Here is a 13,285-nt window from a genome sequence, read left to right as displayed (position 1 = left end):
GTATAACTAATCTTAGAAATAAATAGCAGTACACAATTTTGAACTATGTTTTTCCACACTGTTTCCCCTAGGTCAGCTGTGGCGAACCTATGATACGCGTGCCGGAGGGTGGCATGCAGAGCCCTCCCTGTGGTCACGCACCCAATCGGTTCAGCACAAGCACTGCCACCAGTCTAATGAGCCAGCGCCGTCACCTGTGCCCGCACGCTGTGTCCTGTACCCGTGTGGCGCCCCAGCAGTCCGTTAAAAAAGTTGTCCACTACTTATAATCGGCCGGGGTCCCGCACCCGGCACCCCCGCCGATCAGCTTTCATTGGTTCTGGCGGCAGCTGCCACTGGCCGGAAGTCCTTACCTGCGGTGCTTGGCCGTCCATCTGTAGTAGGGTTGTGTTAGGGGTGTTTTGAGGATAGGGTTGGACATAGGGTTAGGGTTACAGCTAGGACTGTGTTGGGGTTGCGTTATAGTAGGGTTGGGGTTAGGGCTAGGGCTATGTTGGGATTTCGTTATACTAGGGTTTGGGTTGGGGCTGTGTTAGGGTTGTGTTATAGTAGGGTTAGGGTTGGGGATAGGGTTGTATTAGGGTTGTGTTAGGGTTGAGGATAGGGTTGTGTCAGGGTTACGGTTGGGGCTAGGCTGTGTTAGGTTTACAATTGGGGTTAGGGCTGTGTTTTTGTTATGTGTTGGGGTCAGGATTGGATTTTTTCAAAAGTAAAAAAAAAAAAAAATGATGGCGATATGACGACTAGTGTTGAGCGCAAGTGCTCACTACTCGATTTTGCATCAGCTACTCGGGTATACACCGAGTATTGCGGGTGCTCTAGTGACATGCTAATGTATGAGTTGTTTTTTCTAAAATAAAACAACAGCATTCAGGTTAAATTGCCATGTTGGGCTCTTTGCTATAAATAAGTGGATTTTGGGTTGGAGTTTGGGCACTCGGTCTCTAAAAGGTTCGCCATCACTGGTATAGGATAATACAGTATAATAAAGTTGTTACGGACGTGACTTAACTAACATTGTGCAGTGAGTCTGTTTTACCTATAGTGATGGATATTTCTTGTTCTTAAAACTTTTTTAAACAACTCTCATTAGTGCAGTTGTACAACATACAAGCTTCTGATTGCTCAGGTGATGCACTGTACTACTGTAGTGCGGTGTATTATCACTGCCTGTCAATGTAATTCTAACGGCCCCATACACATGAGATAAGTGTTGGCTGAATGGTCATTTGGCAGACGGCTATCTCTCTTGACTCCCCTATACACACAAATATTCCAGCTTTCCTGTGGTCTGTATGAGAGTCACCTCCAGACTCCTCTAGCAGAGGATTAACTACTGGAAGAACAAACGGCATCATCGCAAGGTAATAGCAGTTATGCAGTAGATACATATATGAATACCCAGATGCTCTGATAGTTGTAAGTGATCAGAATTGAAATAACAATTAATCTGAAGTTACACTGTGCCTATCAAGGTAACTTGATATATATTTATTCATATTCCGTATTTTTCAGACTATAAGACGCACCCCAAGTTTTGGGGTGGAAAATAGAAAAAAAATAATTTTTATAAGATGGGGGTCCATCGTATAGTCTTTATATGTACGGTACCTTACCTGGGGGGCGGTGGAGCGAGGGTCACAGGAGGCAGGGTCCCTCACGAAGCTGGCGGCTGCAGAAGAAGAGCTGAGATGTTGTGGAGCCTGTGCCTGGCTTGGGACCTTAGACTGGCCGGTTCCTGTGCTGGGGCCTGTGGCTGAGGCCTTGGCCTGCGGCTGAGGCCGGGGCCTGCGGCTGATGCCGAGGCCTGCGGCTGAGGCCGGGGCCTGCGGCTGATGCTGAGGGCTGCGGCTGATGCCGGGGCCTGCGGCTGATGCCGGGGCCTGCGGCTGATGCCGAGGCCTGCGGCTAATGCCGAGGCCTGCGGCCGATGCCGAGGCCTGCGGCTCATGCCACGGCCTGCTTCTGAGGCCGATGCCGGGGCCTGTGGCTGAGGCCGATGCCGGGGCCTGAGGCCGGGCCCGAGGCCGGGGCCTGTGGCTGATGCCGGGGCCTGCTGCTGAGGCCGGGGCCTGCGGCTGAGGCCGGGGCCTGCTGCTGAGGCCGGGGCCTGCGGCTGAGGCCGGGGCCTGCGGCTGATGCCGAGGCCTGCGGCCGAGGCCGGGGCCTGTGGCCGATGCCGGGGCCTGTGGCTGATGCCGGGGCCTGAGGCTGGGGCCTGTGGCTGATGCCGGGGCCTGCGGCTGAGGCCGAGGCTGGGGCCTGCGGCCGAGGCCGAGGCCTCTGGCTGGGGCCGAGACTGGGGCCTTTACCGGGCTGGGGCTGGTGCCCGGCTGTGAGCGGCGAAGGAAAATGGCCGCTGGAGCTACCGTTCTGGACATGCGCCGGCTCAGGCAGCCATTTTCCTGTAGATCACAGCTCTAGGAAGATGGCCACGCACACCGGAAAGCTTTGCAGGCCACTCTGCTTCGCCGCCCGATGCCGCTCACAGCCCGACACCGGCCAGGCACAGGTCCCAGCCCCAGCTGCTCTGCCTCACCTCTGCTGCCGCTACCGCCCTGCGATCCCGCTCCACCACCACCACCGCACGTAACATTTGGACCATAAGACGCACCCCCCATTTTCCTCCCAAATTTAGGGGGAAAAAAGTGCGTCTTATGGTCCGAAAAATACAGTATGTGTATACTACATTACTGCTATTACCTGGCGATGATGCCACACTAGTATTCCTAACGAAGAGGCGCATTTAGGTGTTACCTTTTGGTGATATCTATGAAATGGACAGATATATTCTAATGGTGTGAGGCATTATTGATTATATTAATCTTTAGGACCGAAGTGTACTGAGTTTGTTGGGGAGACCCATGTATTGAAAGGGCTGTCTCTTTCTGCAGGTTTAATTCCATCTCCTGACAATTTTTTAGCTGTCTTCTTTCACCAATGTCTATGTTGCAATTCTATGATGTATATGAATTAAATTAATAAATATTGTTCATGGTTTCCTATCCCTTGGTTCTATGGGTCTCCTTTATATATTATTATAGATTTATACTACTATATATTGGCTTTTTTACTCTGCCCTTTACTTTTGGTTTGAGACTTTCATATATTGCAGGCCCAGACACCATTAGGCATTTAAGTATTATAGTAACTAGGCGGCCCCATATTATTGAGTACTTGGAGGAGGGGGAGGGGCATTCAGCTGAGCTCTCTCAAACCTTCTTGGATGATATGTTTGCTTTTGACAGCAGCAAGTGTTTAAACTGCCAGGGTTTTTGTGCAGCCGCACCTGTGCCATCCCTGCGGTGTACATCTATGTTCTGGTGCTCAAAAGAGTTAATTTTTAAATAAATGTTTAACGTATTAAAAAAAATAAAAAAATGAATCTTATGCTTTTTGCATGTTTTTTTCTTTTTACAAGAATTGTTGGTGTCAATTTACTTTTGAAACCTTTTAATATCTGCTTTTTCTGGTGTTTTCTTGAAAAATAGGAAAGCCTAAGGCCAAAAATAAACCACATAAAACACTGTACATGGAGACTTTGGTATCAAATCATTTCTGTCAGCGGTGTATGTACAAACAAAAAAGCTTTTAGAAATGCCTCAAACTTCTGTGTGTAAGTCAGACATAAGATCTAACGTTATAGAAGATTATAGTCCGGGGAAGACGGGAAACATTCATTTAGACGGCCGGTGGTGATGTAGTAAGTGACTCTGGCCAAATATGATTATAGAGCCTTAATAGAAGATGAGGATGTCGTCTTCATAATGAAGTAGTTATTTCTCATGTCACTTGTAATGAATATCTCCTGCAGTATTGCTAATGACTATTCCATTGTCAGTAAATGAGACGACAATTAACGTTATGGACGATGAGTCTATGAGAAACGTATTCAGTTGCTGACTCAGAGGAAGAAACTGCTTCTTGTCTGCAGCCTAAAATATATAGGTTTTATTGCTAGATGTAAATAAAAAAAACTAAATAGTGTAAAATAATAAATCTCCCATGTTTCCCATTATTATCTCCAGTAATTGTATTATTACATTGGATTTTTATGATGTTACATCGGCTCATCTTCTCATTCAGGTCTCTACAATATCAGATCCTCTCAGTGAAGATCTTCTATATAAGAAATTTTTCCTTATTTACCCATCAAAGATGGATATGGACAGGGACAAGATGGCTGAGAGGATATTACACCTCACCCTAGAGATCCTCTTCCGGCTTACTGGAGAGGTGAGAGATTCTGATGACGTCACATTACATCTTTCTTATCTATGGGAATAACAGATAGACAGAACTGGAGAGGTGAGGACTCTGGAAATGTCTGTAGTGATATTTATTAATGTGTCTCTCCATAACCAGGATTACACAGTAGTGAAGAAGACCTCTAGTGAGCGCTGTCAGGACCCTGTGTCTGAGGGATGGGAAAGACCCCTGAGCCCAATCACAGGGCCTCCACCTCACCGTCTGATACATGAGGACATCAATGACCAGAAGATCCTAGAACTCACCTATATAATGATTGAGCTGCTGACTGGAGAGGTGACACTGCTGAGAATGCTGGGACATTATACAGTAATGCTATGAAGGGATCGGTGGTATGACTCTATCATTGTATGTGTCAGGTTCCTATAAGGTGTCAGGATGTCGCTGTCTATTTCTCCATGGAAGAGTGGGAGTATTTAGAAGGACACAAACATCTGTACAAGGACGTCATGATGGAGGTTCCCGAGCTTCTCACGTCACCAGGTAATAGACGGGACTAAATACACACGGCCTATAATTATCTGTACGTAAAGAATGAATTCAGTCCCTGTATGTGTTTCCTCCAGTTCTATCCAGTAAAAGGACAACACCAGAGAGATCTCCCCATGCTTTTCTTCCACCTGACTGTAAACAAGAAGATCCCAATGTTCCTCAGGATCATCAGGTAGATGGAGAGACATTGTCATGTCATAGGTTCTCCCCTATAATGTGTAGACGGCTGTGAAGGTCTTGTGTTTGGTCTTGTTTTATCCACCAGTATTATATGTTTTATACTTGTGTAATGAGAACGGTGGAGATGGCAGGATTAGAGCTGATCATAGATGTGACTTCTCCATCTGTCTGCGACTTTTACAATATTTGTTTCAGGGTGAAGATCTGACCCATATTAATACTACAGAGACATATGTGAGGGGTGATGAGCGGTGTAAAGTGGAGATTCCTACATATGACTACCCAGGTGAGTAGTAGCCACTAAATGCACAGAAGTCGCAGATTCTTCTCAGTCACAGGCTGTGGCTGTTTTATCGGTTATATAGTCTGGATGTATCATAATCGTGCGGTCACCATTTTGCCTCTTGACCACAATATTATCCTCCACCAAAATCTGTTCAAATGACTAAGTGATTACATTATTGAATTAAATAGACATTTAGTATGAAATTCACCTTCGGGTTTTTTTTTTTGCACACCCATTGACTTCAATAGGCGAGAATCATCCGAATTACAGAAGAGACCAGTATGTGCTTGTGATCTTTCTCAGTCGTGTGAACATAGCCTAAATATTTGTTGCAAAAAAAGGTTATTGTAACAAGTATTAGCTGTTGATCAGGCAATAAATAAATTGGGAGCATTGGAAAAAAAGTTGTTCTCCCACTCCTGTTTCACAAGCATAGATCCACATCACATGTGGTGCAGGTGGTGACAGGAAAGGAAGGCGGGGATCTTTATTGCAGCCTATGGTGTGAATGTGATAAACCACAGATCACAGGAGGGAGCACTGTGAGGGGCTATCCCTTACCTCACCTGCTAGATGCAAAGGGGTGAGGAAAGGGTTAACCTTCACATACAAAGGTGAGGTGGCAGCAGAGTACATGGTGAAGCAGAAAAGCAATTTGGGGAGCACATAGAATATCCCATCTAATGGCTGCATGTAGTGGAGGTGCTGGACCCTGTATTCAGTAGGAAAACTCAGCCCAAGTGTCCTATCTCCCATCACCTGCCAGGAAGACCCAGGGAGATACAGTGGCTACTAATTAGCGGCTCGCCCTGAAGGTAAACCGCAGTACCAGCTTTTATTCCACAGTTAGTGTGAAAAGAGGCATCACAGGTGCTGTAACCTGATCAGCAGACACACAATGCTGCCTCCTAGGTGTTATCTGGGCTCCACTTAGAAATTACTTGCCCATTATCTGCAAAGATGGGAGTTTTAGTCCCTGCTTCTCTCCTGTGGAAGTTTGAGGCCAGCAGCTCTGCAAACAAGTTACTAAGCAGCCCCACATTCACCAGTGAAAATACGGGGGCAAATCAGAATCGTAGCTCCGGTTTTCTGCGGCCCTCTGGCTGAGAATGTCAGAGGGCTGGATGTGATCCATGGGCCGCAGATTGCCAAGACTTGCTCTACATAGATCTGGACTTACACAGAGACCCTTAGGCTTGGGCCACGGTGTTACCTGCTGTTCTGTGGTGTGAGATGGCAAGAAGAATAGTCAGGTAGTTGAGTCAGAACCAGGAGAGCAGAGAAAATACTAAATCAGAAGACACAAGAGTAGTCAATAAACGGGCCGGGGTCACAGCAGGAGACGAATACACAAGCCGAGAGCTGAGCACAAAGGACTGAACCAGAGGAGAACAAGGCTGGATCTGGCAGCTTCCAGCTTTATTAGAGTGCAGTGTTTTCTAGTTGGCTGAAACAGGGAGCAGATTACTCCAGCTGGACAGAACACACACCCATACTGCCAGACTGGAAGGTACTATAGGTTCCAGGCACCCTAATCTTACTGGCTTGACAGAGCCTGCGCCGCCCGGAGCTTCTGGTTCTGACATCTCCATCACCAGCGCGCCTGCAGAATGAATAAGGCGGCTCCAGATGACAGAAGCAGATGTCGCAGGAGCAGATCCCAGAGGAGATGGGACACACCATTTACAGAAGCCCTAATATGACAGAAACCCAGAGCAGTAGAAATCCCCATAAAGTGACTCAATTGTGGACATTATATACTGAGTGAATTAATCTATAGGAGTAGTGACTATTTTGACTCCACAGACACTTTCCAGAAATTAGCACCCAGTGGATGTTGGAGAGTGAAAATTACACATTTCCATTTTATTACACAACACATAGTGCCTAGATTGTGCTCCAGGAGACACACACCGTAAATTAATTGGGTTCTTCTCACTATAGTAATGCCAAATACATGGATGCTAAATGTGGTTTGGGCGCACTGCAAGGCTCAGAACGAGGGGGAGATTTGAGTTTGGGAGAGCGGATATTGCTGGATTGGTTTATGGAAGCCATGTTGCTTTTCAACAGAATGAGCCTCTAATGTGGAAACCTCTGTTTTCCACTGACGGATGAAGAACCTGCGTGGGGACTTGTTTTTTGTGAGAAGAGTAGAAGTTTTTATTGTTATTATTTTCACCTACATAACATTGTTTGGTGCCTTTTTGTTCCATATCTGGGAGGCAGAATGAACAAACAGTTGAACACCACTTTCTACTGGTTCATCCTATGAGGTTTTCTTGGTGAATAATTCAATATTTTTTAATTTTTATGGACTGTTTAATTAGAAATGTTATCATTAAAAAAATTTTTTTTTTTTATTTTATTCAAAAATGATAATTGGTTTTATTCTTGGCAGATGACTGTACCAGGAGAGTAGAGGGACAGCTGACATCTTCAATTTTTAAATCAGATAATCATGAGATCCCACTAGATACAATTGAAGTGAATGCCATTACTCCAGATATACTATCATCCCTTCACAGCAAAGATCTATCATCTGATCCTATGAAACCGGTCCCATATTCTGATTCATTACCGACTACTAAGGAAAATCAAAGGCACGAAATCAGCATTAAAAAACAAATATCTCCTAGAGCAAAGAAGGCATTTTCATTTTCCGAATATGGAGATACTTTTCCACTCGAAAAGTCTTTTCTTAAAGATCAAAAATTTCACACAGCGGAGAATATATTTTCTTGTTCCAAGTGTGGGAAATGTTTTAACCAGAAATCAAATCTTGTTAACCACCAGAGAATTCACACAGGGGAGAAGCCATTTTCCTGTTCAGAATGTGGGAGATGTTTTAACCAGAAATCAGATTTTGTTAGGCACCAGAGAACTCACACAGGGGAAAAGCCATTTTCATGTTCAGAATGTGGGAAATGTTTTAACCAGAAAACTGATCTGGTTAGTCACCAGAGAACTCACACAGGGGAGAAGCCATTTTCATGTTCAGAATGTGGGAAATGTTTTACACATAAATCAAATGTTGTTAAGCACCAGAAAACGCACACAGGGGAGAAGCCTTTTAGATGTTCAGAATGTGGGAAATGTTTTAATCAGAAATGGTTTCTTGTTATACATCAAAGAACTCACACAGGGGAGAGGCCTTTTTCATGTTCAGAATGTGGGAAATGTTTTAACCAGAAATCAAATTTTGTTAAGCACCAGAGAACTCACACAGGGGAGAAGCCTTTTAGATGTTCAGAATGTGGGAAATGTTTTAACCAGAAATCATATTTTGTTAAGCACCAGAGAATTCACTCGGGGGAGAAGCCTTTTTCATGTTCAGAATGTGGAAAATCTTTTAAGCAGAAATCATATTTTGTTCAGCACCAGAAAACCCACACAGGGAAGAAGCCTTTTTCCTGTTCAGAATGTGGGAAATGTTTTAACCAGAAAACGCATTTTGATAGACATCAGACAAGTCACACAAGGCAAAAACCTTTTTCCTGTTCAGAATGTGGAAAATGTTTTGTGAAGAAATCATCTCTGCTTAGTCACCAGAGCAGTCACACAGGAGAGAAGCTTTTTTAAATTCTTAACGTGGGAAATATTTTACTTGGAAATACACACTTTTAGCAAGAAAAAAATCTTGCTAGTAAGTGTGCGCGTCTTATACTGGAGGCTGCTTCCAGTGACAGATGAGAACAATGAGACAGTTTCCTTCCTGATCACTGATCTTCCTGAGAACTGCTCTCTATCCTCCAGCCCCACACTTATCTAACTGATTGGTACAGAGCAGGAGAGGAAGCTACAGGGAACTGCACAGAAGCTGTATGTCCTGAGTGAGCAGCTGAAGAACCTTCCACCCGACGAGCTCAAAAGTTGTCAGGTTCAGTTATGAAATGAGCCATTTCTTTATGATTTTGACCTCCTGAATTCATGTCTGACAATGAAAATTTTTGTTGGCTATTGTTTCTATGATATCAAAGAGTTTTCCTTTTACGATTACCATATTTTTCAGACTATAAGACACGCCGGACCATAAGATGCAGCTAGGTTTTAGAGGAGGAAAATAGAAAGCAAAAAATGTGGTCATGATGCATTGGGGGAGGGGGTCTGCTGCTGACACTGTTATAGGGGTAATGTCCCCAATTCTGTTAATATTCCTCATCCTGGTATATATGGTTCCCCCTTCTTGTTAAACATGGCCCCCCCATCCCCATGCTGGTATGCATGGCACCCCTCATCCCCATCCTGGTATGCATGGCACCCCTCATCCCCATCCTGGTAAACATGGCATCCTCATCCCCAATCCTGGTATGCATGGCACCCCTCATCCTGGTATGCATGGCACCCCTCATCCTGGTATGCATGGCACCCCTGATCCCCATCTTGGTATGCATGGCATCCCAATCCCCATCCTGGTATGCATGGCACGCCCATCCTCCATCCTGGTATGCATGGCACCCCTCATCCCCATCATGGTATGCATGGCACCCCCCATCCTGGTATGTATGGCACCCCTCATCCTTGTATGAATGGCACCCTTCATTCCTCATCCTTGTATGCTTGGCACCACCATCCCCATCTTGGAATGCATGGCACCCCTCATCCCCATCCTGGTATGCCTAGCCTCCAGCCCCATCCTGGTATGCATGGCACCCCTCATCCCCATCCTGGTATGCATGGCACCCCACATCCCCCATCCTGGTATGCATGGCACCCCACATCCCTCATCCTGGTATGCATGGCACCCCTCATCCTGGTATGCATGGCACCCCTCATCCTGATATGTATGGCACCTCCATCCCCATCACGCTGCACAGAAATAAAGGATTCTACTTACCTTCCTTCACTCTGCTCCAGCGCTGCATCCTGTTCTGCTGCCAGCAGATGATCTCACTTTGTGGGCAGCGCATGACGTCACTGCCATGTGCCCTTACACGGTGAGATGAGCTGCCGGAATAGTCACTGCTCCCCACGCTAGGACTATAGGTGTGGGGAGTAGTGACTTCATTCTCCTTAATAGTGGGTGCATACTGTAGCCGCAGCTGCTGCTCATGCTGTGGCGCTATTAAAGAACATGAATATTCACTACTCTCCACGCCCATGGGAGTGGGGAGTAATGAATATTTATGCCCTTTAATAGCGGGCTCACATGACTGCCAAGCCGCTGCAGCTGTGCGCCCGCTTTTAAGGAGAATGAATATTCAGTGTTCCACACACCCATGGGCATGAGGAAGAGTGAATATTCATTTTTTTTAGCAGCGGGCTACAGCAGGCAGCTGCTGTCTCCTCTGCCGCTCCCCCCACCATCCACAGCAACAGTACAACAACAGTATATTCGGACTATAAGACGCACCCCCCCCAATTTCCTCCAAAATTTTGGAGGAAAAAAGTTTCTTATAGTCCGAAAAATACAGTACATATAATTAGTGCATAAAACTTTCAATACTTTGAAACATTATTTTTGCAAATATAAAGATACAGAATATTTTGTTTTGCCAATTTTCTGTTCTTTATTTAGAGAAAACTGAGCAACAATTGAAATCACTAAAACCTGTCTAAACACTATTGCAAATTATAAAGTTACAGAAATTGCACTACAAAATGTGGTCCTCATTCAGTGCCAACTCTTTTTCGCTTGTCTCTTGTACTCCTGCAACAGATCTTGTCTTAAAATTGCATGACACTAATCTGCAAGCATTGATGGATTCCATTTTCCTTGATATCTTTTCTCCATAGCCGCAATATCTTGGTGAAATCTCACCGTGCTTGTTACTCAAAGTGCCGCAGTTTGGTGGAAAAGAGTCTAGATGTGAATATAAGAAATTAATCTTTAAGGTCATGTTACAGCCAATATCCTTATAAGTTTTGAAGAAATTTTCCACCAACTCTTTATAGGCATCTGCTCTTGAGTTTCCCAAAAAATTAGTTACCACTAATGCGAATGCTACTCATGCAGCCTTTTCTTTGCCCTGCAACAAACGGAGAAACTAATTTTGAAGAAGCTTAAAATCTGAGGTCCAATAAAGACTCCTTCCTTTATCTTTGCTTCACTTAACCTTGTAAATGTATCAATGAGATACTTGAATGCTTTTACATTTTTATCTATTGCCTTTACACAGTTCTTCATTAGGCCCAACTTGATATGCAATGGTTTTAACACAATTTTATGTGGATCAAGTGCTTGATGCAGGACATTTTTATTCCCTTGGTGAAGTGAATGTCACAGAGGCCAGTCTCTATTATTATAGTGATATTCTCTTGCATGACTCTCCCACTCACACAGAAAGCAGCAGTACTTTGTATATCCACCCTGGAGACCAAGTTAGAAGGCAACCACCTTGATGTAATGTGAGGACAAGCAGATGGAGGATCTGCTGCCAAGCATTTAGCTATTTATCCAATGTAGGACCTGAAGATCATCCTGAAAATCGCCATACATATGCCAGATATCTTGCTGAGTGTGGAGGTACTTTGCTCAGCGGGAAAAAATGACCTGGAAAAGCCAGAGAAAGACAGTGGTATAAGCTGGTCCTCGGCTCCAAGATGACACTGCGGTCGTCACTCTGAAGACAGATTAAGCAGGGGAGATGAGGAAGATGGAAGTGGTGGCCATGCTGGAGCGATTTGCCCGCACAGAAGCACAGGTCTCACCAGGTGATGGTGGCCTTTTTATAGCAGCTACCTTGCACCTGTGCACAGGCTCCGGATGAAGGAATCGGGTGAGGAGGAGATGGGACAGGCAGCCACATTAAAGGGAATCTGTCACCCCCTGGGAAATATCAGAACTCTACTCTGGGCATGCAGGTTAAAGAAAAGTAAATCTGGGGCGTGGCTTGGCTGAGCGGTCGCAGGACAGATCAGCTCCAGGAGCAATAGCCTGTAAAAGTCTCCACTGGGCCCTAAATAGTAATAAAACCAAAGATAACATCTCCCTCTGAGCTCCTGTAACCATCGGTGCTCAACAGAGGAGTTTCTTTATGGCTGGGAAAGCAGGCAGAAGGCTCCGTGAGGTGACTGCAGGAGCAGACAGACAATCTCAAGATGGCGCCGAGAGGCCGGAGCTTTCCACATCCCTAGATGCACCAGGCAAGTCTACTTCCATGAACGCTACAGTTAAACTAGCTAATTATGCTAGGACAAACAGAGCAGCCCCCTTGAGTAATACAGTGCAGACACAGATGAGGGAGATGGCTAATGCTTCTCTGCTCTTTCAGGAGAATGTGACAATGCAGATAACACTGACACCTCAGATAGCAGCCTGCAGCTTCGGCCAGAGGTTAACCCCTTCAGCACTCTCTCAACCCAGAAGACCCTACAATTAAGGATATTTTCATGGCTGTTGCACAGTATGGATCTGTCCTGTCCTCACTTAGTAATCAAATGCGTGAGATTAAGGAAGAACTTTCCTATATGAGACAGGGGCTGCAGAAAGTCACAGATCGCACCACAGCAGCTGAAGGGAGAATTAGTGATTTGGAGGATAAACAGCCCCAAATTATCAGTGACTATCACAGACATGACCAACAGATCCTGGCATTGCTAACTAAAACTGACGATCTGGAGAACAGACTCAGGCGGAATAATATAAGGGTTATTGGCATCCCTGAAAAAACCGAGCGCAATAACCCTACTGAGTATTTTGAGAAATGGCTGCTCTCCCTGTTTGGGGCAGAACACCTGACCCCTCTATTTGCTATGGAAAGGGCGCACAGAGTTCCTACTCGGCTGTTACCCGGAGCCCCGCTGCGGCCAGTCCTAATGAAGCTGCTCCACTATAAGGACCATGACAACATCCTTAAAGCAGCTTGTGATTAAGGGGACATCTCCGTCAACGGCCAAAAGGTGTCCTTTTTCCCTGACTACTCCATTGAAGTGTCAAAACGCAGGGCACAATTTGTGGATGTGAAACGTCGGCTACGCCAGCTACAAATACCATATTCCATGCTTTAGCCGGCGAAACTCAGAGTGGCCGCCCTGGGAGCGACCTCCTTTTTTGAAAATTCCAAGGAAGCACTCCGCTGGCTTGATCTAAATGAACAGCTACTTCGCCAGAACCCA

The 13,285-nt window shown here is 45.4% G+C and overlaps 1 protein-coding gene across 1 annotated transcript in view; it reads left to right on the top strand.

The window, feature by feature from the left end:
- The window catches only part of LOC141270590 (uncharacterized), a 191,861-nt gene that overhangs the window by 69,450 nt on the left and 109,126 nt on the right, over positions 1-13,285 (top strand). The window contains exons 4-9 of the mRNA XM_073680672.1: positions 4,087-4,236; positions 4,366-4,545; positions 4,629-4,752; positions 4,836-4,933; positions 5,137-5,227; positions 7,629-7,786. Coding sequence (XP_073536773.1) covers positions 4,087-4,236; positions 4,366-4,545; positions 4,629-4,752; positions 4,836-4,933; positions 5,137-5,227; positions 7,629-7,786 — 801 coding nt within the window. The remainder of the gene's footprint in view (positions 1-4,086; positions 4,237-4,365; positions 4,546-4,628; positions 4,753-4,835; positions 4,934-5,136; positions 5,228-7,628; positions 7,787-13,285) is intronic.

The sequence above is a fragment of the Phyllobates terribilis genome, unplaced genomic scaffold (genome assembly GCF_046119375.1).
Source record: "Phyllobates terribilis strain yellow unplaced genomic scaffold, ASM4611937v1 Scaffold_5__5_contigs__length_657084704, whole genome shotgun sequence".
NCBI lineage: Eukaryota > Metazoa > Chordata > Amphibia > Anura > Dendrobatidae > Phyllobates > Phyllobates terribilis.
This window is presented reverse-complemented; position numbering and strand designations above follow the sequence as displayed.